This window comes from Ictidomys tridecemlineatus, chromosome 12, assembly GCF_052094955.1.
Source record: "Ictidomys tridecemlineatus isolate mIctTri1 chromosome 12, mIctTri1.hap1, whole genome shotgun sequence".
NCBI classification, from domain to species: domain Eukaryota; kingdom Metazoa; phylum Chordata; class Mammalia; order Rodentia; family Sciuridae; genus Ictidomys; species Ictidomys tridecemlineatus.
The window spans coordinates 10944580-10970588 of NC_135488.1; the positions used below are offsets into that span (position 1 = coordinate 10944580).

The following is a 26009-nucleotide window of genomic DNA, read 5'->3' on the forward strand; positions in this document are numbered from 1 at the left end:
CCCACAACTGAGAGCCTCTGCCAGCTCAGGTCTCACACACAGACCTGAGAGCCCCCGAATCCAGCTACTGTTCCACCAAAGACTCCCCACTGATTCCTCCCTCAGGACCCTCTATGCACAGGAGGTCCCCTACAGGAACACCTTTCAAGGAAATAGCCCCTTGTACCCTAGACCCTCTTAGTTCACGTTGGACCCACCAAAGACAAACAGCTACACTTTGTATCTAGATTGGTCCCCTAAGACTCATGTGTTCAAGGTTTTCTCCACACTGCAGCAATGATCACAGGTGGGTTTGGGGAAAAGCACTTGATGGTGGGTGCCTCCACCTTGCCAGTGGATTCATCCACTCATACAGGGCTACAATAATTGGAGGGGTCTGGTTTGGAGGTGTGTTGAGCGTAGGTGGAGGATGTCCACAGCAGGGCTGTGCCATCCAGAGATATATATTTCTCTTGAGTTCCCCACTTCTGCATTTTCTCCTCATGAGTATAATTCTCATTCACATTTTTAATCAATTTATTGTTATACTTCTTGTTCGGCTTGTGTTTCTCCTTATTGTTCTTGTTCTTCTTCATCTTCTCCTCATGCTCTTTCTTAAAGTCATCTTGACCTTCTTATTCATGGTCTCCTCCTTCAACTTATTTTCATTTTTCTACTCCTCTTTCTCCTCCTCCATGTCCTCCTTCTCCTCGTCCTCCTCATGCTTGTCCTCCTCCTCCTCGTCCTCCTCCTCCTCCTCCTCTTTCTTCTTCTTCTTTCTCTCTCCCTCTCCCTCTCTCTCTCTCTCTCTCTCTCTCTCTCTCTCTCTCTCTCTCTCTCTCTCTCTCTCTCTCTCTCTCTCCAAGAAGAGTTTACAAGCTGTGAAGGGTTCTATTCTACCACACTCTTCTCTCTAGAAATGGCCTCTGGTCCTAAGTGGACTCAGTTTGCAATGAATAGAAAGATTGGAAACCAGAAATGATTCTTCATTGAACTGCTTTTCTCATGTACTCAACTAGGTCAGGAAAGGTCGCCAAAGTAGGCACCCTGTGGTTGTCTGTCTTCTTTGACACAAGACAAAGAAGCCTCTCTTCTTGGCCCCTTGTGGATAATAGCTTTGCAATGCCTCCTCAGGCCAGGGAAAGAACACATGATAGGCAGGTCCACAGCCCCTGGGGAACATGAAGAACCTGCAGATTGATGCCCCATCATTACACTTTGTTTTATGCACAAGTCCTACCATACTCATCCTGGGCACTGAGTCAATGCACACTGTGTTTTGGCTCCCAGTTATCGTGAGCCCACTGTGACTCACTGCTCCCTACCCTCTGATGGTTCCACTTACTCTGATGGTTCGAGAGAATTTGCAGAAGCTCGTAGTTTTCTGGGTCCTCCTGCTGGAGCAAGTGTGCATCTAAGGCCCTGCGGATGATGACTGGAGCCCTGTCCTGGCAGGTCACCTGAGCAGGGTTGGAGAAAGCTCATCAGAGAGGGAATTTGGGAGTAGCTACCCAGAGGACAGTGCTCAAGGACAATCAGAGACAAGTGAGCTCTCAACACAAGGGAACCATCTTGATACCCTGCTACCTGAGGCCTTCATGTGATCATGTGGGGGTCTTCCTATGAGCCTCTAGTCCAATCTTGGTACAAGAGTTTGCTTCAACCTGCTATGCCCTACAGGGACAAGGGAATAAGGACCAAAAGACTTTGTACAGACACACTCTAGTCCCATCAAGATGGGTGGAATGGTCCAGTGCACTTCCATATCCCTGCTCTGGTCTGGGATACAGCTGCATTTTTGTGTGGACCAGGCACAAACCCTAGTTGCTTTGGTCCTGACAGCCAGGGCACAACACACACTAGGACTCTTTAATGATAGGCATGGAAGCGGCTGGGCTCGAGAGTGTCAGTGCTTGCTGGGGTGTCAGCAGTTTCAGACCCAGCAGGTGTAGTGGTTCAACATGGCTCCCCTGGAGGTGGACACCAGAGTCTCATGATGGATACTCCACACCCAGGAAAATTCTGCAGAGAGAGCCGCTAAATCTCTATTCACATACATGCAAACTAGGACACTAATGGGCCCCTCCAAGGCCCCCAGTTCTCTGTGACCCACACCTACCCACCCTAATCATTCTACAATGGCTCCCTTCCCTTCAACCAGCAACATATCCCCTCCCCCACACAAGAAAATGACTGCCAACTCCTGTGCTTCAACCTCCACGGTTCAATATACTCCTCCTCATTAGCAAGGTCAGTAGAGGATGGCCTGTACCCTCGATATTTCTCTGACCTCCTCTGAACCCAGCACTCACTCCTGCACTTCTGACCTGCACACCCCAAAACACGCAGGCCCACTCGCACCCAGACCTGGCATGCTGCTGCTCTCCCGCCTCTCTCTTGCTCACTTTCTGCTCTCCTTCCTGACCTTCCAGAAGCTCCAGTTCAAGAAGACAGGCCTAGTCCAAAGTGTTTGCTGTGGACTCGGTCTTCCCCACTGTGGGCTCCCAGGAGACTCCCCTGCTCGAAGACTCACCAGGATGCTCCTATACTGTGTTGTCCTTTCCTTTTCCAGGTAGACGTGAATGAGGCACCTGCCTCTCATCCGCTTGTTATATTGGGGCCTTGGGGAGGACCGAGTAGAGACCCCTGATGTCCTGGACTCTGGCTCTGCCCCTTCCCTGGGAGAAGGCTCTGGCTCTGGGGTTGGCTGAGGAGCCGTGACAGAAACTGAGCATGTAGCTAGAGGAGAAAAGATGCCAACATGACTGCCTTGCCCTGACCTTCCCACAGACAGACAATACCCCTGCTGCCAGGAAGAACTCAGGCCCTTAGCCCACACAGGACCTCTTTGCAGACTGGGGTCACTTCCTGAATGGACAAAGGCTTGTCCTAATTTCCAGCCCAACACCAGGCATACAGACTCCCTGCAGTGGGACAAGAGTCGGACCTTTCCTCATATACCCTTAGGTACTCACCACAGTCCGCCTGGCTCTCAGGCTTTGCCTGGCTTGATTTGCCATCTTCAATTGCGGCCAGGAGGTGGTGTGCTTGGTGTTCCAGGTTCAAGCCTCCCAGCAGGAGCCACATGGATAGCAGCTGCTGCAGACTCAGAAAGCCTGGAGGCTGATGGGAAGCCTCGGAGTAGAGGTTCACCCAGGTCCCCAGGAAGGAAGGTGAGGCACTGTGGGGAGGAAGGTGTGGAGTCAGCAAAACCCTGGCCTTGCCTTCGTCACGGCCTCCAGAGAAAACCTCTGACCCTACACTGGGGAGAGCAGTCTTTCCTCAGCCTTCCCAAGTCAAATCACCTTGCAGGTCCCTATTCTGGAAACAGGAGCCCACCCTCTTGACCCCAAGCCCATTCCATGTTGAAGTTGGTCCACGGGTCCACCATAGTCACTGAAGAGGACAACGTGCAGTTATTCCCCATGGAGTCAGGGATGCAGTCACATGTAGGATATGTACTCATGGCACCTGCGGTTTGAGGCTGACCCCCATGAAAAGGGACAAAATGGCAGTCATTTGCACCCTATTTTTCAATGAATTATGAAACGTGACTGGAAACGTATCTTCACACAGTGGGTGCTTTCTCCATGTTCATCAGTGAATGAGCCCAAACTGCTGATTCCCACATATCTCTGGGTGTGGGAGCCACCATGTCCAAAGCCCCTGTCCAGCTATGTCCCAGCTAGGATGCTCTGTCCCACTATGGAAATTAACATGTCTTTATTAACCCAAAAGTGCTTTTCCCAAGGCCTGAGTTTTGAGACGCCTCTGGCACAGATCTACATTCTTCACAAAGCCAATATCACACAAGAAAGACCACCTGGCCTCGCTGAGTCCACCTGGGAATGAGCTCAGTGCACACCATTGAGCTGTGGTGCCCAGTGTGTGGGGAATGCTCCACAGACCTCTTTGGATCAGCTGGAGTCAGGATGGTTTCTCTGCCTGAGAGGGGAGTTCACTCCCCTTGCAAGGCTGTGGCAGGCACCTCCAGGACTCGTCCCATTTGGGACTGACATTCCACTATGAGTGTGGTCCTCTATCTCATTAGGTATCACAAACCTTTGGGTCCCTGCGAGGTACACGGCAGCCCCAAGACCCAGGCATGAGGGGGCTACACACTTGGGCTTGGTGGTCTGGTGCTTACCTTGGGAACAAGAGATCCAGCACCTGCTGGGTGGGGATGGAATCCCAGGAGATTAACCCCATGTTGCTGCTGAAATGTAGGTTCCTCCCACAAATGACAGGCAGGAGCTCATTCCTCAGCTGGTCCTGCCTGTAAAGTTCAAGGCTCTGTACCCTGAAGGGCTCCTCCGTGTTCTCATCATTTTCACCCTGGGTTGGGACCAAGAATGTTGGTTTAAAATGGAAATGGTGACAAACAGAAAAATGACTTGTGCCAATACACTAGAGTCAAAGCACAATGGGACAGTTCCCATCAGTACAAACACACACACACACACACACACACACACACACACACACACACACACACAGTCAGAATAGCAGTCCTGGGCCATTCATCAGGGATCAGACTAGAGGGCCTGCTGGGCTCACCTGCCCTGTGCTACTCACTGTTACTCTTGAGCTCCTCTGCGACAATTGCCAGAGGCTCTGGCGTCTAAGATGAAGCCTCACCCAGTGCATCCACAAAAGGGCTAGTTGGCCCCCCTGAGATTCCTGGGAGCCTGAGGCTCGGCATTGTTTGTAACCACAGGAGAACATCCTTCTCACTCCAGTTTCTCCAACCAAATGAGCTCGGATGGCTTGGTCAGTTAAGTGGGTGCCTGGATACCAGGGTTCCATGTTCTGTTTGATCCATTGTCAAGGCAATGATGTCATTTCCTGTGCCCATACCTGAGCCTCTTTTCACATAAGACCACTTTCAAAAGCCCTATGAGCTGCTGATTTCTCCTCCATGCCTAAACATCTCAGGTGCGCAGGTGTTCACCAACAACTACCCAAACATCCCCACCAACATCTGCCCTGCTTGGTGCCACTAGAGTTCCAGCTTGGAGCCTTCAAAAATGCATTCACAACCAGTCCTTCCCTCTCAGCAGGTTTTGGACCCTGGTCCCATCATTGTGCAACTCATGGTGTGCCCAGTCTTTTCTGGAAAGTAGGGTAGCATCTAATCTCTAGGGTTTATTGTGTCTATTGGCCCATAACACCCTCTATTCTCTCTGAAATCAGAGATGGGACTCACAGGTGGCTAAAGCACAAATGTAGAGATGGGACAATCACAAGAAGGGCAGAGACAAAGAATGCACCCCAACTCAATCAGGCCTGTGTCCCACACAGGGACGTGGCCAATGTCCGTCCCATCGTGGCTGCAGTTTCCTCTCTACACCATGGCAAGTTGGAGGGGACTGAGATGCAGAGGCTGCTCCCCTCTGCCATACAACTTCCCAAGGCTTCTCCTAAGATTTCAAAAGGGCCAAGTGTGTCTAGTGTTGGGGTCTCACAGAGACTCCGAGGTACCACAGCATCCTGCTGCCCAGAACCGGTTCACCCCTCACCTCAAGGGGGCTCAGCCTCTGGATTCATGGGAATTGAAGTGGGTACAGGTGATGGGATATCACCTCCAAGACTGAGTTATGCCAAGTCCATGACCCCTGTCTGCATCCCTGTCTCCAGCACCACTCCCCTCTCTCTCTTTCCTCCCCAGAGCAAACAAATCCATTTAGCAAGGGTGTCCTGTGATAAAGACATGACAGTCACCCATCCTCTCATTGCAAAAACACTGAGGCTCAGCCAACATGGATCCTACCAGGAACACAGGCATAAACTCAGAGTCCGATCCTCCCAGCCGAGCCTCCGTGGAGCCTGGACTTTCAGCCTCCTGAGTCGAGGAAACAGAGGTGCCTAGCCGAGCCACCTTGGATGCAGCCGCACACAAACTGAACACATCAATGCCCCTTGCTCTCAGTTGTGAGTAAGAGGGGAGGTGGTGTTTCACAACCCTGGACATCAAGTGCAGTCTCCAGGCTTTGGGGTGTGCCCTGGCCTCTCTCTATCTGCCCAGGTCCTCCAACACACACTGGCCTTTTACCCAACCTCCTCCTAGGGCCAAACTCAATCCTGCCTCTCAATTTCTTCTGCCTTCCCCAACACACTGCTCCGCAAAAGGAGCAGGGCTGGCTCTCTGTTATCATGCTGGTGTCAGCAGCAATGCCACCCCACTGACATCATTCTGAGTCCCAACCTAGGCACTACAGCTGTCCTTGCCACATGTGGCCCTGTTTGGGCTCTGGCTCTTGCTCTTTTCTTTCATGTGCATGTGTTTTGAAGTTTTGAGTTTCTCCCACTGCAGAACTGCAGCTGTGGCAGGGTAGAGCTCATGAAGGTGACATTCTGAGCCACATCCAATCCCATCAGGACTGTTAACTGGGGTGACTGCTGGAACACAGTGATGAGTGAACACATGGGAGGTGGTTGGACCCACCTTGCCTCTGAGTGGTTTCCTTTCAGGACAGGAATGTAGGGATGGGAGCCCCTGGCGTGGGATGCTTCGCACAAGGCGTGACCACAAGCTCTTTCCTGGCAAAAACTGGCTCCACTAAGCATGGAGAGCACTGTCATTCCTGGTGGCTAACAACAGCCCTGGACCCAAGAAAGGAACCCACACTCAAGATTAACGTCTGAGTGTGCGTGTCCTCGAGGAAATGAGGTCTCCTGATCCCAGGTGCAAAGGGGTAAGTCCTCTAACTCCAGGGGCCATGAAGGGACATCTGAGTTTCCCTTGTCCTTCTTTCCCTCTCTGAACCCATGGTGTCCTCACACTAACCACAGTTAGGACCCTGGCCTCATTCCCCAGTTGGGATCATTAGGCTCCATAAAGGACAGTCTTTAAGATGCTCAGTAAACCACCACCCTCTGCACAACCCATAACCCTATTCACCCAAGAGGCAAGAGGATTTCTATTCAGGAAAACCAGGAAAGAGAGAGCCTTTCTCAAGGACACAAAGACATTAGTGAGTGAGGGAGTGATTAATGGATGGAGAACTATTTCCACCACCAACTTCCAGGGGCATATATGGCCCTTTGGGCACAGGTACGGACCCTTTTTTTCCAATCAACTTTTTCAGAGAAGTGAGGCTGCCTTCTAGATGGCACCTCCACACTAAGGGGGTCTCCTACTTCTTCCACATGTTCATATTGCAACGGGCCTCCACTGTGCATCTGAGAACACTCTGTGGGCATCTGTAGCCTTTCAAGACCCCAGAAACCATGCGGGCACCCCAGCACCAGCAGAGCATTTGTGCACATCACAACAATCACCCCGGGTGAGAACTCTCCATTCCACTCTGTACTAGGCCCTGCCATCTGTACTGATCAGTCCAACCCCTCTCCTTCCTGTTTCTTGATTATACTACCATGGTTCCCACACATGGATGCCAGGGTGCTTGTGCCCCCCCCCAACCATTTGAGTTCCAGGAACAGTGGAATGTGTTTGGGAACTTCTGGATGACGGGAAGTCCCACCCTCCAGGGTTTCATCTTCAATGTAATGAGTGCAGAGGGAGCCAGGAGGGCTCTGTCAGGTACAGAGAGGTGGGAGCTGATGGAGCCTCAACTAAGTGCCCAGGACTCTGGGTTCAGAGCTGGTGTTATGTGGAATTGTTGAGAGAAGTGAAGAAAACCCAGCTCACTGTACGCAGAGACAGCAGATGCCCTCACGTGGTCAGGCTGCTGTGCTAATCAGAGCCCCAAGATGTTCCACAGGTGTGGAGGTGGGGAACCCACGTGCCAGCCCAGGCTGTTCCTGAGCACCTCTACCTGGATTCGAAAAACGTGACTCTGCATCAGAGTCCTCACATCAATGTATCCCGGCCCCCCACCCCAAAAGTTCTCTCAGAGACAGTGAGGTTCCACTGCTCTGGACTTGCCCTTTTCTCTGGGATTCTGGGGGACCATTAATTAGGAGGTCACAACAATTCTCAGCACACAGGCTGAGCCTACTGAGATCCCAGGAGTATCCAGGCATTGCTTCTATTTATAGTCCATCATGTCCCACGACACTGTGGACACGTATTGCACTCACCTAAAGAAACCACCAGGCCCAGGGCCTTTGTGCCACTGGCCTGCAGACACCTGGAGGAAAAGGCAACCTATAGGCTGCGTGGAACCAAAGACCCTAGATCCTGGGATCTGAGCTGGACACACAGCTCATGTGCACACAGTCACCACTGTCACTGAGAGTGCAATTGAAACACCCGCAGAGTTAGCAGTGGACCTGATATGCCCACGAGTGGGGGTGAACTGCATCCCTTGAAAATGATCGTGTCCAGAGAAAGGCAAATTTTGTAGGATTTCACTTATCTCAGATTCTCAATTATCAGGTTCATAAAAAGATAAAGTACAATGTTCTTTTCCTGGGCCTCAAGGGCACTAGAATTCCGCATTGATGGCAAGAGTATGTCCATGTGAGTTCTGGAGATGCATGGTGGTGACGCCTATACACCAACATGAACATGCTTAATGCCACTCAACTGTGTCCTCCAAAATGGTTGAATTACAAAACGGATGTTTGGTGTCAATTACCACAATGTAAATCCTTGGGAGACTGCTGATTGACTTATCTTAGCGTAAGTCAATGAATAAAGGTCCTCAGGTGTCAAGCTACAAAATGTGGGATGAGCATGGATGAGGATGGGTGGGAATATCCTCCCACTCTAACACAATTAGGGAAGGATGTGCTGCCCTCAAGTGGCTGGGGGGCCTGGGATCCTGCCACAGAGGGGGATTCCAAACCTCACATCCCCTGACCCAGGCCAGAAGACCAGGTAGAGTCCAAGGACCCTGGGGCGGCCCAATGGCAATAAAGGTCAAAAGGAACTGGGATCTACCTGGACCCTCAATCCCCTACTCTGAGCAGGGCTGCATGACGAGGCCAGAGGCCATCCACAGCAATCTGCCTTTACAGAAAAACAGGGACTCCAGGCTGCCTCTGGTTCACTGACTCAGGGTGGTGTTTTCATAAAGCAAGACCACTTCCTCACATTTGACCAGCAGCTCATGCGCTGACAGCACAATGGCTGGCTTGACTCAGGCCCTGAGAAATGAAATAGAAAATTCATAGCAAACCCATCTTTAGCTCTTCTACATCATCAGGGGGTGTGATTCATTTCCATCAACAAAGATGTCTGAAATGATGTCTAAACATGCTGGGGACTCACCTCCATGTGGAACTTTTCAGGATAAAGGGGATCAAATCTCATGAAGCAACTCTTCTCTCCTCTAGCCCATGGGCAATGCAAGGAACCTGCATGTTACCAGAGGCTCACTCTCTCTTCTCATGTCTTCTGGAAAGGATTCAGGAATGCTTCCTTCAAGGTGAAGCAGAAGCCTGCATTCCCAGCTGCACAGAAGTGTTTGAGGGCAGTGTCTCCCTTAAAACCCAAGAAGAAAAACAGGTCATTAAACAGGCATATGGATTAGAGTACATGATCAATGATCCCTCCTCCCTGAAGCCTTCCACATGCCCACCTTCCACATTCACAGAGAAATGCTTGGCCATTCTCAAGACCAGGAGACCATGATGCTCATCACCAGGGAGTCAATAGGAACATGAACAGAGCAGCATGGATTGCAGAAGGTGGCACACCAAGGATCTGCAGCACAGCTGCTAGAACACCAGAGCTTAACTTCAGTATTGACTTTCTGCCACCTGCCAAGTACGATGTTAATGTCAAGCACAACATGCAGATATGCAAGTAGTGGGTGACACGGTGCATCCATTCACAGAAGTGGGCAACATCTTCATTGGAACAAGGAAGTATCTTATCCTTACTCATCAAAATCATCACAAAGAACAAAATGGATGCAAGACTTCTCATTTCACTATCATGTAGCTGTTGGAATTCCCTATTAAATAATTCCTCCTCCAAAATAAAAAATATCTCAGACATGTGTCAACTATTCGATGGATGACATTTTAAAAACTAGGCCTTTACTTCATATTTATGTATGCTATAGCCCTGCCTAAGGCTCTTTGAGAAAGGAGCACATAGAATTGGATCTTTGCAAATCTCACATTTGCCGATAAATATTACCGACAATGTCAGGCATGGTGAAGTGAAAAGTGGGACTTTGGATACTCAAAGAATGCTATGTTGTGAGATTGGTGTCTCTGACTCATAGACAGCATGTGGTTTCTATGAAAGCTGGTGAGGGAGCAGGAGTAACGAAGCTCATGGAACAGGTGACCTCAGGGAATACTGACAGATAGGCCAAACTGGAGAACATGTTCCAGCTAACATTGGTATTTGGGCTCCTGAGCCCAGTCCTGTTTGAAAAAAAGTTGCAGACAGGCAGTGTTCATGTACAAAATGTCTACCATGTAAAAGTGGGTAATTGAAATGTCATCTAGGTACACATCTGATAGAATGGTCAGCCAACCTATGAATTTCATTCTAACAAATAAAAAGAAAAACACAGACATGAGACATAAAGATAAAACCTTGTCTTCACCAGGATGCCTAAAAATAAGTTTTATTTGCCTCATGCAAATAGCTTTCAATAGAACTTCTGATTTCTGAATGAACCCATTCAATTTTATAATGCACAGATCATAAGGTTTTCTTTACAGAATATTCTCTTCTTCTTCTTCTTAAAGCCTCACATAGACAATGTCTCACAGGACATAGGAGGGGAATGACCCAAAGGATGAGAGAATGGCTGGAACCGTTCTCAAATGTGCCCATGTAGCCTAAAGTTTGAAGGCACCTAATTGTACTCTAAAACAATGATGAACCTATTTGATCCATTAATTAATAAATAGCACCGCTTTGCCACTTGAACCAAATCACAGAAAAATGGAAACAGATGATCGAATTCCTCTTCTCCCATCACTTCCTGGCCCAGACTCTCCCCAGAGGTGACTCTGGTCATCTGTCTATTAGGGAGTCACCCGTGGTCCCTTATCTCTCAGAAAAGAAAATCACCTCAGCTACTGTCCCTAAAGCCAAGTGATGGCTGCGGTTTCCACACTGTGTGGATCTGGAGAGATGCACAGTGCCGCTGGACCAGCCTATGTTCAGGGCTGTGTCTGTGTCCCACAGCTGAAACATGTGGTCCAGGGTCTTCTTTCCACCCACAGGTCCTAAGAACTTGCAGTCAGCACGTGCCTCCTTATTCACTGTGGCCACAGACTTCCTGCCAATGGCCATTGCATTGTACATGTCTTATAATTTAACACGGCATTGAAATGAACTTCCTTCTGGGAGCTTCCCAGGGCACGTCCCAAGACCTGAATTTCTGTGTTGTAGGGAGCATAGCATTCGTGCATTTTTTAAGTTTCATGGATAATGTTAAATGTGCCTCCAAAGTGTATGAAAAAAGCTTATCTTCCTATCCCCTCCCAGCACATATTATCAACATCCTTAATTTTGGTAAAAAATAAATAAATAAAACACATCATTTGAGCCTGTGTTCATCTTCTTGCCAGCTGTGTTCCAGTGACCTCCTCCCATGCATAGTGCTCATCTGTGTTTCTCCTCGTGCCTCCTGTTATACTGGGTTGCCATTTCCTCCCAATCAGTCCCTCTGTTTTGACAATGTTTGGGGCATATTTCGTTGGAGAGTAGTTTCTAACGTGGATGGTCAATTGAACCATCTTGACAGCTTTGGGTTTTGAGGATTGAAGCCAACCCTCCCCATTTCTAGGCCACAGCCTCTTCTCCTAGATTTCTACCAGTATTCCAGTAAATATTTCATTTAATTTGGTTGGTCTCTGTGTCTGGGTTCAAGACTTAGGTCCTGCACTTGCTAGCAGGGACATTGTGCTTTCTGGTTTGTTGTGTTGGCTTCTTGGGGACACTGTGAGGATCAGGTAGGCAAGGCAGGTAGAGTGGCTGGCCTAGAGCATGGCCCAGAGGGAGCGTTTGATCAACATTATTTGTAAAATGACAGCTGTCAATTATCACAACCAACATGAAAGGCCATCCTAATAATCATCATTATTAAAATATTGGTCACAATAATGTTTTCTACTTCTATGGTACAACTGTATTATACTCTCCATGAGTGAGGTCACAGGCCATGTGTCATTGTGTGCCTGCTTCTGTCACTTAGCCTGGAGGCCCCTGGCATAGTTTGCGCTTCAGGACTGGAAGCTCTTTTACGATACAGTTTTCAAGTGGCCATTGGTCGCCTGATGGTTCTCCATGGGGTCATCTGAGCCTGGCTTGCATCTGGCTCCTGCAAGCAACATCCTGTTTTGCTAGAAACTCCATCGAAAGAGGCTTGGAACTCCTGCTCTCTTGTTCATCTCTGAAGTTCTGCCATTTCTTCTAAGATGGCTCCATCTCCAAACCCCCTCCCCTGCTCCAGGGCTTTGAAGCGGTTTCTTTGGAAGCTTCTGCACAGGGTTAAGGACAAGCCATTCCTCACATGCTCCTTCAACAGGAGGAAGAGAGGGACCAGAGGGGCCATAGGGAGCAACCTCCTGCTCTGTTCCAGGCAGCCACTTCCAGGCTGGGGCTGCAGCCTGGGGCTCTCAGGACGGCTCTGGCTAAGGGGGAAGCCCTACCCAAGCCTGGGTCACAGCCTCCCATGCCCCAGGGCAGCTGGTGAGCACTGATGGAGGGTGGAGGGGAAGGCTTGCACCCCAGGAGTCGGGTCTGGACAGCATTCAGGTGGGAAGAGACCACTGGTCACCAAGGGGATGTGAAGCAGGGGGTGACCCAGGGCAGCCATGAGATCTCCTCTAAAGAACACTGTGGTCCCAGCAGTACAAAGGGACTGAGTGACATTATTACTCTTCCCTGTTTTAAGGACAGAGGTGTGGAAGGGATTCCTGAGAGTCACAGAAAACGTGGCTCACAGGTTTCATTTTGCCATCTAGGAGTGACTTTGGCCGCACTGGTGGCAATTCCCCGGACCTTTGATGAGCCCCCTGGCATCCTCCCAGTGAGTCCTCCCAGGCCCAGTCTCAGGGGCAGACAGCTGCTCTGACTGCTCTCCCTGGACCTGAGGATCACATAGGGTTTTGAAATTCTTTTTGTTGCCGCACTGGGCATTGAGCCCAGGGCCTTGCACATGCTAGGCAAGTGCTCTACCGCGGAGCTCACCCAGCCCTGAGGGTGACAGGTTTGGAGAGCATTTGCTACCTGAGTCTTGGTGAGGTGAATCCTCATAGCCCTGAAGTCAGCACGTTTCTCTACCAGCTGCGTTTGCAGGGTTAAGATCTTAGCTTGAGTTTTGATTTCCCTTATTTCTTCACTTCTCTCTCTCTCTCTCTTTTGGTACCAGGGGTTGAACCAAGGGGTGCTTTACCACTGAGCCACATCCCCAGCCCTTTTTAAAATACTTCATTACAGACAGAGTCTCACTGAGTTGCTCAGAGCCTCACTAAATGGCTAAGGTTGGCTTCAAACATGTCATCCTCCAGCCTCAGCCTCCAGAGTTGCTGGGATTACAGGCATGCACCACTGCCCCCCAGCTCTGCACTATTCTTAATCAGAGAACATGTGGGGCTATGTTTACTAGTTATGAATTGAGTTGCCCTCCAGAGAAAAGGAAAAGTAACAAAGCACTGCTGTGTGGGCAAATCATTAATGACCCCAGGACAGGGTCAGCTTTCTCGCAAGGAAACCCCACTGCGAAAAAGGAGCCCCTTGGCCAACGCAGTGGTGCACTCCTGGAATCCCTGCACCTCAGGAGGCTGAGGCAGGAGGATCAAAAATTTCAAAATCAGCCTTAGCAATGGCAAGGCACTAAGCAAATCAGTGAGACCCTGACCCTAAATCAAATTCAAAATTGGGCTGGGGATGGGGTTCAGTGGTCAAGCATCCCTGAGATCAATCACCGGTACCACCCCCCACCCCCCACCCCCCATGAAATAAAAGAGCCTCTGCTAAGGACTTCCATGTTGGCTGAGGCAGCTGCCTGCAGTGGGTGTCCTGCAGAATGCAGTCAATCTCCCCAGGCCTGGGCTGTGGGTAGGGGTTGGCCCGGAGACCAGGGGTTAGCCCCCAGCTAATGATCACTTGGTATTGTGGTTTGGATTTCAAATGTCCCCATTGCCCATGTGCTAAAGGCTTGGTCACCAGCCTGTGGCCCTTGGGACATAATGGAAACTTTAGTAGGTGGGGCCTCCTGGAAGGAATGAGATCATTAGGGGTGTGACCTTGAGGGGGATATTGGGACCCAGACCAGTCCTACCCACCCTCTTCCCAGTTACCCAGAGATGAGCAGCCTCCTCTGTCATGTGCTCCAGCTGCCAGGATGTCCTACTGTGCTGCCACAGGCCCAAAGCAACAGGGCTAAGGTGCCATGGACCGAGACCTATGCAGCCATGAGCCAAAAGAAACCCTGTTTCCTTTTAAGGGGATTCTCTCAGATGCTTTGTCACAGCAACAGAAAGCTGACAGCACCCTTGGTCTGTGACCCCGCTTTATAGATGGGGATGCTGAGGGCCCACAGGAAGCCGACCAGCCCCAGGTCACATGGTCCCGTAAAAACAATTATTATCCATTCATTCACTGACTACATGGCAGGAGTTGGACTCCAGATCTCAGTGTTTGAAAAAGTTGTGTTTCCTTCCTGCCCCTTAGTCCCTCGCTCTCTTTTTTTGTATGAATCCAAGAAGGACCTTCAGGAGATTGCAATGCCACCCAGTCATCGTAGCCAGCTTTGTACTTGAACATGAAGTTCATGGGATGTTTCTGCTTCACATTGTGTTAGTCACTAGTCATCAGAGAGCTCTGTGCTTTCACCTACAGAGTGCCACCCCACTTCCCTGCTGCAAGGGCTCTTCCTGCCAGGTCACCTGCTGGATGGAGGGCACTGCCCAGTGCCCTAGATCTCTCCTGAATGTCCTGTGACCAACCCACTGCAGGCCAGGCAGACATCCACAGAAAAAAAACAGCGAGAGGGTCTGGCGCACCCTGCAGAAAGCACCCCCGTCCAGGTACTGTTATATAGATGCCCACAGAACATTCCTCAAACCTGCAGCAGCTTGGACTGCATCCAAATGCAACCACAGGCCGAGCACAGTGCCACCCACCTGTGCTAGAGTGACTCCGGAGGTTGAGGCAGGAGGATTGTGGGTTTGAGGCCAGGTTTAGCAACTTATTGAGGCACTGTCTTAAGATAAAGAATTAAAAGGGCTGAGGATGTAGCTCAGTGGCAGAGCCCCTGGTCCAATCCCCAGTACCAAGAGGAGGTGGAGATACCAGAGATGGGAACTTCTGAGTTGGGTCAATGGTAACTCCAAGTCCAATGAGACTGAATGCACAGGGGAAGCTTTAACCCGCAAAAGAAAAGGAGGCAGAGAGCTTCAGCTCCAGGTAAAGGACTAGGAATTGAACCCGGGTGCCTTACCACTGAGCACACCCCAACCCTTTTTATTCTTGTTTTGAGAAGGGGTCTTGCTACGTTGCTGAGGGTCTCACTAAATCACCAAGGTTGACCTCAAGTGATCCTCCTGCCTCAGCCTCCTGAGAATCTCTGGGATTACAGGCATGCACCACCATGCCCAGCAGGAAAGGAACTTTTATCAGTGCAGCCACACGGGAAAGGCAGGGGACCCACATCTTAGCCTGTCTTCAGGGGGTGACAATGACTTGGAGCTTTTATAGAGAGGGGAATGAGGGCAAGGGCTTGGGCTTTGCACAGCTGCCAAAGCAGGTGGTCCTGACCAGGTGAGGTCTGTCCATCTTCCCAGGATTGGCCAGGTGGTGCCTTGTCAGGAGAGCTGTGTCACCTGCTTTGGCTCTCAGATGCACATCAATCAGACCTTGTTCCTGGGACATGAAACAGACTGCATGGGGGCGGGGGTCTAAATTCTGAATTAAGAGCAACTTCCTTCTGCTGAAAATAGAGACGGGCTGCAACCCCACGCCCACCTCAGGAGCCAGAAAAGCTAAGATGGGTCCCGCCCTTCCTCAGGCCTGAACACAGGCCATAGGCCTAGGCATTTTCTGTGTTTTTCCCATTTTTGCTTTTCTTCAGGCCAAGGAAATTCACGTATGTAGATCACTTGGGTTTTGTTTCTATAAACTGTAACCACTTCTGTGGGTCAGGGGCTTCTTCCAAGCCTTCTGGCTGCTTCTCCCCAGTTTGATCAAAGTTCTTTATTTTTTCCTTTTTCTTTCTTTCTTTCTTTCTTTTTTTTCTTTTTTTTTTTTTTTTTGCCTGTTCCTTGTGCTGGTGGGCACTGATGCAGCCAGCAGGGTCCAGTAACAAATCCAAGGTGACTCAGGCAAAGGGGATGGATGGGCCATATATTGAGGCAGAGATACTGCCCTTCTAATTCTGCCTTTAGCATCCACTGGATGTTTGCGGGTAGACGTGGAGGGCTGGAGTCCTCCTTACAAACTCCCCAAGACTCAAGTCAGAAAACACTGAAAGCCCTGTCGCCCTCAGGGACAGGGCCCCAGACAGTTCCTCAGTGCCTCCCAAAGGCTGCCAAGGGAGAAGTCACTTGAGGCCCGACTCCAGGAGGATCATCAAGGGGCGGGACAGGGGGACTTCAGGTAAAAAGCCACAGCCAGCTCGCCCTAGGACCCCAGCCCTCACCAGCCCCACCGCGTTGCTGGACAGAAAGGTTTCCTCGAGCATCCTCACTGGGTGTCCCTGCAGCAGGGCCCCAAGTCTGCCCTGGAAAGGGATCTGTCAGGTGTGAGTGACCGATTTCCCTGATATATGCTGCTCAGCACCAGTATCCCCTTCTCTAGGCTCGGCAGAGTCCCCTGAACCTGCAATGTGCCCAGATGTGCCTGGCCTGCAGCCCTGGCTCTGAACCAGCCTCGTGGAACACTCAGTGCACAGTGGAGGCCCGTGAGGAGTGTCCTCCTCCCAGTGCGCACCTCCTACTCATCCCTTGGCACATCCCCAACCCTCTTTGCTCCCGGGACCCCTCGCCTTTCTTTCCAAAGGCCTTGGAATCCCCAAAGGATTGATGCATGAGGGAAGGGACCTGCATCTGGGGGCAGAGACCTCGCTTTAGCATCATGTTGCCTACGTGGTACTTACACCCCTGAAGATCTCGCCCAGCATTTGAAGCAGGACTGATTTAGCCACGCAGCAGGTAAGCATTGATAAGCTCAAAACATTGTATGGACAGGAAAGAGATTTCTTCTGCAATCAATTTCTACATCATCGTCTTCAGTAAAGGAAGAGACCACTTGGGGGCTTCTCTGTCCCTTGTTGGTTGTAGCTAATTTCAAAAAACAGTTTCAATGAAGGGCAGCAACCTGCACATTTCAAGCACACTCTGCTGAGTTCCAATACTATGCATCAGCTGTGAGGGCACCACAATCAATATAAACAACATGTCTATCACCCTAAAAGTTTCCTCCTGCCTCTCTGCAATCCCTTCACACCTCCACCATCCCCCCTCACATCTCCAGGTGACCCCTGATCTGCTTTTTGTTACTATATACTTTCTAGAAGTTTCAATAAACGGAATCATACAGCATGTTTTATTTTTTTTTAAATCTGGCTTCTTTCAACATAATTATTTTGAGCATCAGCAAGGTTAAGTGCCAATAGCTCACCCTTTCCTATTTTTGAGTGATCAACTGTCTCTTAAGTTGGGCCTGGGGAGTCTGCATCCACTCATCTGCTGATAGACATCTACACTGTTTCCAGTTCTTGTCTATAAACAAAGCTGCTATGAAAATGTGTATACTAGTCTTGGCAAAGGCAGGTTGTAATTGATGGATTTCTGGAGGCTCAGTAGGAAAGTTGAATATTGAAAACTCCAGGGAGGGAACCCAGTGGGCAGAGCTTGTTCTGCAGAGTGAAGTCCTGAGTTTAACCCCCAGCACCAAAAACAAAAAAAAAAAAAGAAAAGAAAAGAAAAAAGAAAGAAAGAAAGAAACAGAAAAAAGAAAAACTCAGAACCACCGCCAGATCACAGGGGCCCTCCACCTTTGTGGGTTTCACCTGCAGGAGTTCAGTGTTCCCACTGAGACTGTCTCCAGGTTCCTCATGTTTCTGGACCTTTCTGACATAGGCCAGAGCATTCTGTTCCTAAAAAGGCTGCCCTCTAGAGAAACTGCTTTATCAGAGTCTGAACAACTGGGAATCACCAGAGCCTGTGTCACCTGGGGGAAGGCAGGCACCCAGCTCCAGCACCCTGAGTCCTGCTGTTCCACCTAAGAGGGCAACAGGGAGAAGCACTGGGGACATTCCCAGCCCAGGATGCAAGCTCAGGAGACAGGGACCCGCTGGAGGGGCCACAGAAAGCTTGCCTCCCACTCCTGGACACTCCCCAAGGCCTATTTCCAGGAGCTCCCTTCCCCAGTGCTAGAGTTACAAGGCAGACTAAAAGGCAAGGGCCTGAGAGAGGAGCAAGCACAGACACTAGACTCCCACCAGGAGGGATGCTGGGACCCTCAGACCAGGAACCCCTCAAACAGCCACGACTAACCTGCCAAGGGCTCTAAAGGAAAGAGGGAGAACAGGCAGGAGCAGAGGGGACAAGGCAGAAAGAGATGGAGACACAAAATGGTGGGACACAAATGAGGAAGAGCTTTGATGAGCTCATTAACATACTGGACTCCACTGAGCAAAGAATGTCTCAGCTTCCAAAACACGAAAGCAAAGCAAGATAGTGAGAGGGAGAGGGAGAAGAGGGAGAGGGAGAGGGAGAGGGAGATGAGGGAGACAGGGAGAGGGATACAGGGAGAGGGAGATGGAGAGGGAGAGGGAAAGAGAGAGAGAGAAGGAGGGGGCAACAAGGGAGAGGGAGACAGGGAGAGGGAAAGGGAGACATGGAGAGGAGTGGGGGAGGAGAAGGGAGAGGTAGAGGGGGAGAGAGGGAGATGGAGAGGGAAAGGAGGAGAGGGAGAGGGAGAGGGAGAGAGGCTGAGGGGGAGGGAGACAGGGAGAGAAAGAACCAACATCTAAGAACTGTGGGAAGATAAGAGGTGTCATGTAGACAAGATGGGAATCCAAGGAAGAGAAGAGGAGAACTTCCCAAACTAGTACCAAATCAAAGTGGCTCAGAGAACTTCAAGCAGAAGGAACAACAAAACAACTCCACCCAGCCTCAGCCTCCAAAAATCCAAACTGCAGCACCAAGAGAAAGCCAAGCCAACACCAAAACAGAACCACCATCAAACACACACACCCTAAAGGGGCCAGAGGAAGAAGCCCGGCCTCTGGGAACAGAGACACAATATATCCAACTGCTCAGAAAGTATTCAAGGAAGAGCGTGGAGCAAAACACTTAGAAGTGTTGAGGTGAAAGCCCCCCAACCTACAGCCATGTCCTGAAAACTCAGCCTCAGAGTGAAGAGAAATAGAGACTCTCAGACACACCACGGAGGGACTGTGTCACCAGGAAGCTGCCTGGCAAGAAATGATAAAAGAAGTCCTTTAAAGACAAGGACCATGATCCCGGCCAGAAAGAGACTTACATAAAAAAGAAAAACAACTTAAGTTTTCTTGGATAAGTTTGTTCAGAACAAAATTAACAAATGTCCTCGATGAGAACTGTACACGTACATGTGAGATGACAGTGTGACGCGGGGTGGCAGAAGCACCAGGAATGCTTTGTTGCTGTGAGGTACTGACACCAGTCTCGACCCGGCAGTGTCATCCAAAAGTGGACCTGGGTTAGTTATCAGTATACACTACAACCACTAAAAAAGGTTTTTAAAAAGAAGTATAACAGGTGTGCTGAGAAATGTGAGTAGATGGAATCAAAAGGCAGGAAAAGAAGAGACAGACAAAAACAGGCACAAAGAACCAGGGCAATTACACAGAACGGTACCAAGCACAGCAGATGCTATTTCAACTGGATCAATAATCACATTATACGTCAGGGGCCTAAACGTACCAATTATCAGAGATTATCAGAGGGGTTCAAAAAACAGGTTCCAACCCTTTGGTGTCTAGAAGTCCACTTAAAATATACAGTAGTACCCCCACCCAGGGATACATCCCGAGACTCCCAGTGGATGCCTGAGCTGCAGATGGCACTGAGCCCTATATACACTGTTTCCCCCTATATCTACATTCTTATGACTGTTATAAATTAGGCACAGGAGGAGATTGACAATGGTAACTAATAGTAAAATAGAATAATTTTAACATAATTCAATAAACTTCCCACCATCGTTCCCCTTAAGCTTTAAGTAAAATCAGGGGTATGTGAGTGTCAGCAGTAATACTGCAACAGTCCATCTGATAACCAAGATGGCTACCAAGAGTGAGTAACAGGCAGGGAGCGTATACAGTGTTGACACACTGGACAAAGGGACAATTCATACCTCAGGGGGACAGTGCGACACTTCATAGCATTACACACAATGAAATATAATTTAAAACTTAGGAAATTTTTTTATTTCTGGAATTTTCCACTTAACAGTTTGGGACTGCAGTTGACCACAAGTACCTGAACCTTGGCGAGCTGAATCGTGGGTACGAGGGGACCACCGTAGATTAAGAGTGAAGTGTTGAAGAGGGAAACACGGGGCCAACTCTAGTGAAGGAAAGCAGTAGTCACTGTATGAAGCTCAGACTATATTAACTACGTGCAAGGAAAACTGCCAATCATATAGAGGGACACCACCTGAATGATGATGGGACAGTTCTCCAAGATGTACCATACTCAGGGAGCACGCACTGCACGGCAGAACATTAAAATACTTGAGAACTGCGAGGAGAGGTGGGTGATGCCATGACCAAAGCTGGAGACGGGACCAGCCTGCTGCCAGAAGTGGACAGACCCTGAAGGGGAACACCAGGAGGACAAAGTTAAGCTCAACAGAACACAGCACAGTGCGCTGACAGGATGTGCACAGGTGTTCAGAGGGCTTGCACTTAGTGCGGTCGAGGAACGGCTGCTTTGAACTTCCCAGGCTTCTCTTTGGGGCCGCCTGTTCCTTGTTCCCCTTCTCCTCTTTTCTTGCCTTCTCTTGGATTGAGGGTTTTTTGAGTTTGTTCTGTGGTGCGGGGGATGGAACCCATAGCTTCCCACATCGATGCAAGCAATCCACCACTGAGCTGGGTCCCAAGCCTTTTTTTTTTCCCCCCCAAGAAAACCATGTCTTTAAAAGCTTTAAAAACAAATAATGCTATTTTGCAAATATGACTTTGCTTAACGAGGGCCACCAACTTACAGCACTGTGATGTCAGGAACACAGAGTGTGCAGGGAAACTAACTAATGCTGCTACAGTTGGGAGATTGGCTGCTGTTGCTGACTGAAGTGTGGGTGATACACATTGGGACTTGTGACCCATCAGATCAGCGTAGTTAATGGTCACCCAACTCCCTGGACAGGCTTGGGTCTGATCACATATTCTGCCTGGATAGATATTTCAGCCTCTTTTGTATATAAAAGACACACACATACTCTCTCTCTCTCTCTCTCTCACTCACACACACACACACTCTCACACTCTCTCTCTCTCTCTCTCACACACACACACACACACACACACACACACTCACACATACATGTATGTCCTGTCATACAAACATGTAAAATTGTCTTCAAGGGCACACATTAAATAAACAAGTATTACGCGCCTCAGGCAACCCTATTCAGTATAAATACATACACATTTTTTTGCATTTTGTTTTTTTTGTACCAAATTTCTACATTATCTAGCAACTTGCAAAAGAAAAGTTTCTTTTTTTCTGATACAAAATGTCTCTAAAGACTCGTTATGTTTGGACTTTAATCAAAGGATATGTATAATCAACAAATCAAGAGCATTGTATGTTTGCCCAGCCCTTTCTGAGACAGGGTCCTGCTACGTTGCTGAGGCTGCACTTGAACCTGGGAAACTCCTGCACAGCCTCCTGAGCAGCTAGGATTACAGGTGTGTGCCACTGCACCAGCACACACCTGTATTTTTAAGATTGCACCTCATTCTCTTTGCTGGCTTAATAGCTACAGCTCTGTGTCACGCTAGTGACTCCTTTACAATAGGGTTTAAGTGCACATCTTTACCTTAACCAGTCCACCTTCAAATGACCCCTTGAGAGAATCAGGTGACAGCATATTTCCAGGACTCCTGCCTGGTCTCTGTGTTGTTATCATACATTGCACATCTACATGTGTAAAAAAAATGTTGGCATTAATTGTGCTTTAACTACTCTATTGTCTTAAAGGCAATAAACTGGGGGACTGTGACAAGGGCCTACCTGGGTAGGCAGAGGATTGGAGGAGGATGGGGGCAGAGAAAGTATTCAAAGAAACAGGAAATGATGATCTGCCCACGGAGGAGGAACATGGTGGGTCACACCCCTTACAGGGGCCTGTGTCCACAATACTAAAGCATCTTTACAACTCAATGATAAAAACACAAATAACTCAATTTTTCAAATGGGCAAAAAGAGGTGAAGAGACATTTCTCCAGACACCACACAAGAGGTGTCAAGCGTGTGACAAGAGGTTCCTGCTGCTGGCACTTGATGTGCAAGTTGGAACAATGAGGCACTTCCTGCCACCAGGGCAGCCTGGGCCCTGCTGGAGGTGGGTGCAGCTGTGAGGGACAGGGCAGGAGGTCACCTCCCAGGGATGGGTCAGCCCGAGCGGGCGTCGGGCACAGCCACCACAGCCCTTCATGTCCCTGTGCACATTACCCCTGGGTGGGTCTTTTCCTGTCTCCCTGCTCCATTTGCTTTTGCTGGTTTCATGGAGTATTTAAAGTAGTCTTGAACTGAGGTCAGTACATAATGTCCCTGCCACACTGCCTGGCACAGATCACGTGATCAATAAATCAAAACTAGAATTATTTATTTGTAAATAAAGAAGGTTGAAATTACCTCAAAAAAGAAAAAAGAGGTGACACAGCAAGATGTGACGGGGGAGTCCCAGGCGCCTAGGGCAGCAGGCACGGTGTTGCAGTGGGGGAGCCAGGTGGCAGGAAGGTCAGGTGGAGGCCCTCTTGAGACCTGACCAAATAGAGCGCTTCATTCCCTGTGCAGCCTTCACTTCTTCCCAGTCCAGCCTGATGTCGGGAACCTCCTCTTCTGGCTCAGGATCCTTCCTCAAGGCCCCCCGGGGGGAGGCGACCAGGATGGGCAGGGGGCCACATTCCTCCCGGAATTCCACCACCTTTCTTGTCGGCCAGCTGTTGGTGGGTTTCCTGGGCAAGACCAAAGTGAGAACAGCAGTTAGGTCTCCGAGGGTCCCTGTGGCTATAGGAGTGAGAGGCACCACCACAGGGGTGGGGTGGGGGTGGGAGTGCAGAACCCACCAGAGAGCTTGGGGGAAAGAGCAGTGCCAGCTGATTCTGGGTGGTTAAACCACAGTGGCTGTCACAGGGGGATGCCTCAGCCCACCTTCCCACCCCAAACTGGGGTACGCCAGGCCTCGCCTTCCAAACTCCCTAAGCACGTGCCTGCTGGGCCAAGCACCAAGCCTGAAACTGGTGGAGCCCTGAGATCTAACAACCAAATCACAGGAGGTCCAGGGGGGAAAGGACATCAAGGACCCCACGGGTGCTCAACCCTGGAAACACTATGGGACAAAACACCTGACTTCTTCAACATAACAGCAGCAAGAGGGGAAGAGAGAGGGACAGACCAAGAGAGACTTAAAAGACACAGGAGAAACTTTAGAAGTGCTGACATCTTCTCAACTGGATTGAATCAAAAACTGTGTAAAAAAAAAATGTTTTTAAATCGGACGAATGGATAGATTTGAATGAACAGATTCGATACTTGATAATACTGAGTCATGATATTTAGGAATGGTAAGGGTACCATGACATTTTTTTTTCCCCAGTGCTGGGGATCAAACCTGGGCCTTAAGTGTTCCTAGCAAGCGCTCTACCATAGAAGTAAACGGATCCTTTGGATCCTCTAAAGGATCAGAATCAGAAACCACTTCTCAGGTTTCTGATTCTGATCCTTTAGAAATACACTGAAATATTTACGAATGAAATAAAATGGGACCTGAGATTTGGTTCAAAACGACTCGGTGAGGTGATGTTGAGAAACAAGATTAGCTCTGGTTGGGCAGCAGAGCCCTGGGGTCACTGCAGCAGGTGGCCGTGGGAGCCCCTAGGAGACCCTCAGCACCTTGGTCTGCAGCACAGCCAGACCTGCTCAAACCCCAGGGAAGGTTACCTGGCGGGAGAGCCCATGGAAGAGGCCCCGGGTGAGGTTGAGCATGTTGACGGACCCAGAGACCTTGGCATACATGTCCTTGATGCCAATGAGCCGGAAGATGGTAATGATGGCCCTGTGGCAGCGCAGGCCGTATCCTAGGAAACAGGAAATGGACTGAGCACCTTCCAGCATGCTGTCTTTCGTGTGGCTCTGGGTTTAGGGAATGACATTTTGGCTTCACCACCCCCAGCTGGTGTGACTTCTAGGACGACATTTATTCAATGGTATGTACAAAAATTAAACAGAACATCTACCTTAAACGTAGTGGGGGGGAAACCAGGATATTACTTACATTAAAACTTAAGTGCCTGAAAACTCTTGGCCCTCTGCCCAGGCCAGCTCCCGTGTCCATGCCTGGTTACCATCAAGGGAGACGCCTGTCCTCACCCTCCTAGACCACTCAGCTGCCCTGGCAGCGACACCACTTCCCTCTCCTGGGAACACCTTCTGGCCTAAGTGGCAGCGTCTCCTGAATTGGTGGCTCCTGGAGTGTTTTCTCACCTCCCTGATGGCCTTCAGTGCTGGGGTGGTCTCCTCCCCTCTAGCCACGTGCCCTGCTCTTGGCCACCGGCAATCCCTCCTCCAGAAGAGCTTCAAAAACACAAGCCAGGGCTGGGGCTATAGAGCAGAGCGCTTGCCCGGCATGTGTGAGGCACTGGGTTTGATCCTCAGCAAATCAAGGCTCCGGGGCACAACCTCTCACTGGCCTTTGCTCTCTGAATTAAACAAAGACATCTGCAGGATCTTCCCCCCACAATATCATTATCTCACACACACACACACACACACCGTGCCTGACCCCACTTACTGCACTGTCCTCACATGGCCTGTGCACGAGGGCACACTGCACCTGGGGCACGCACCAGCCTGGAACGTTCTCCCAGACCTGCCCCTCTGCTCCTCTTCCTTCAGGATCTCACTCACACTGCCCCTGCTCAGAGGCCACCTCTGGCCACCCTGATGAAGGTGGCCCTCCTCCTCCTCTTGACAGCACTGAGGAAGGCACAAGGCAGTAGCTCAGTTGCTTAGAGCCTCACTAAGTTGCTGAGGCTGGCCTGGAACTTGCAATCCTCCTATCTCAGCCTTCTGAGTGTCACTGGGATTACAGGTGTGCACCACTGCGCCCAGCTCCTGACCTGAACTCCTGAGATTTAAAAAACTACAGTCCAATGAAACAGGTTCTTACTACAGAACTGCAAGCAAAATGCAAATCCAAATGTTTAAGAATTCTGCACCAAGAGTGCACTGGGTGTGACTGTCCCCATAACCAACACTGCCTGTGGCCTGTCCACAAGACAAGAAAGGCCATTTCTGCTCACCCAGTGCCTCAATGAATAGAGATCATAGAAGTTCAACAGTACTCAATGGTGAGGGGCTGGGGGAGCTCCGTGACAGCGCGTGCTTCACAGGTGTGGGGCTCTGGTTTAATCCCCAGCACCAAATAACAAGCCTACCACCACGACACTTGTAGAGGAACAGCACGTGACTGGCAGGAAGGAACACTGTCCAGCTGGGTGAAGGCTCCAGGAGGAACCACGTGCCCACTCATCCAACCAGACCACCTCCACCTGCTCCACCCGCCTCAGCCACTCCCGGAACAGGCCTGGGCCTGTGCAGCCCGACCTTGGCTTCTTCCCCAGGAGCCTCGCCTTCCTCAGCCTAATTCAGGCCTTCCATCTGTCACTCTCAGGAAGAGTTCAAGGAGAGGCGAACAACCCCAGGGGGGAGGGTGGGACTGTGGTCATAAAGCTTTCTCTGCTTTATGTTCAACAGAGAGTCAGAGCTTTCCAGTTACCTCTGGGCTGTTTCTTCATCTTGATGTGTGTGTCCTCTTATATCTCAACGAGATGTCATGGAATACTGGGGGGTAAAGCAGACACAGGAGGGTCAGGCATGTGGCTTTAATGTCTGCAAAAGCCACAGAGCACTGGGTGCTGCCCTAAGCA

The 26009-nt window shown here is 49.9% G+C and overlaps 2 protein-coding genes across 14 annotated transcripts in view; both read right to left on the bottom strand.

The window, feature by feature from the left end:
• Window positions 1-24158, bottom strand: part of LOC144369020 (uncharacterized) — a 31982-nt gene extending 7824 nt beyond the window's left edge. For 2 of the 10 annotated variants that reach the window (XM_078028082.1, XM_078028083.1), the window contains exons 1-9: window positions 24022-24158; window positions 22714-23036; window positions 20332-20666; window positions 16959-17142; window positions 9158-9370; window positions 4127-4314; window positions 2955-3160; window positions 2513-2718; window positions 1325-1439 (exon numbers count right to left, since the gene is read on the bottom strand). In XM_078028082.1, coding sequence (XP_077884208.1) covers window positions 1325-1439; window positions 2513-2718; window positions 2955-3160; window positions 4127-4314; window positions 9158-9199 — 757 coding nt within the window. In that variant the 5' untranslated portion in view covers window positions 9200-9370; window positions 16959-17142; window positions 20332-20666; window positions 22714-23036; window positions 24022-24158. The other 8 variants (XM_078028074.1, XM_078028076.1, XM_078028075.1 and 5 more) reach the window with 8 other exon arrangements.
• Window positions 23156-26009, bottom strand: part of LOC144369022 (small ribosomal subunit protein uS5m-like) — a 55781-nt gene continuing 52927 nt past the window's right edge. For 2 of the 4 annotated variants that reach the window (XM_078028092.1, XM_078028091.1), the window contains one exon: window positions 25879-25923. In XM_078028092.1, coding sequence (XP_077884218.1) covers window positions 25914-25923 — 10 coding nt within the window. In that variant the 3' untranslated portion in view covers window positions 25879-25913. Of the gene's footprint in view, window positions 24159-24201; window positions 24655-25858; window positions 25924-26009 lie in introns of those variants that run through there. The other 2 variants (XM_078028089.1, XM_078028090.1) reach the window with 2 other exon arrangements.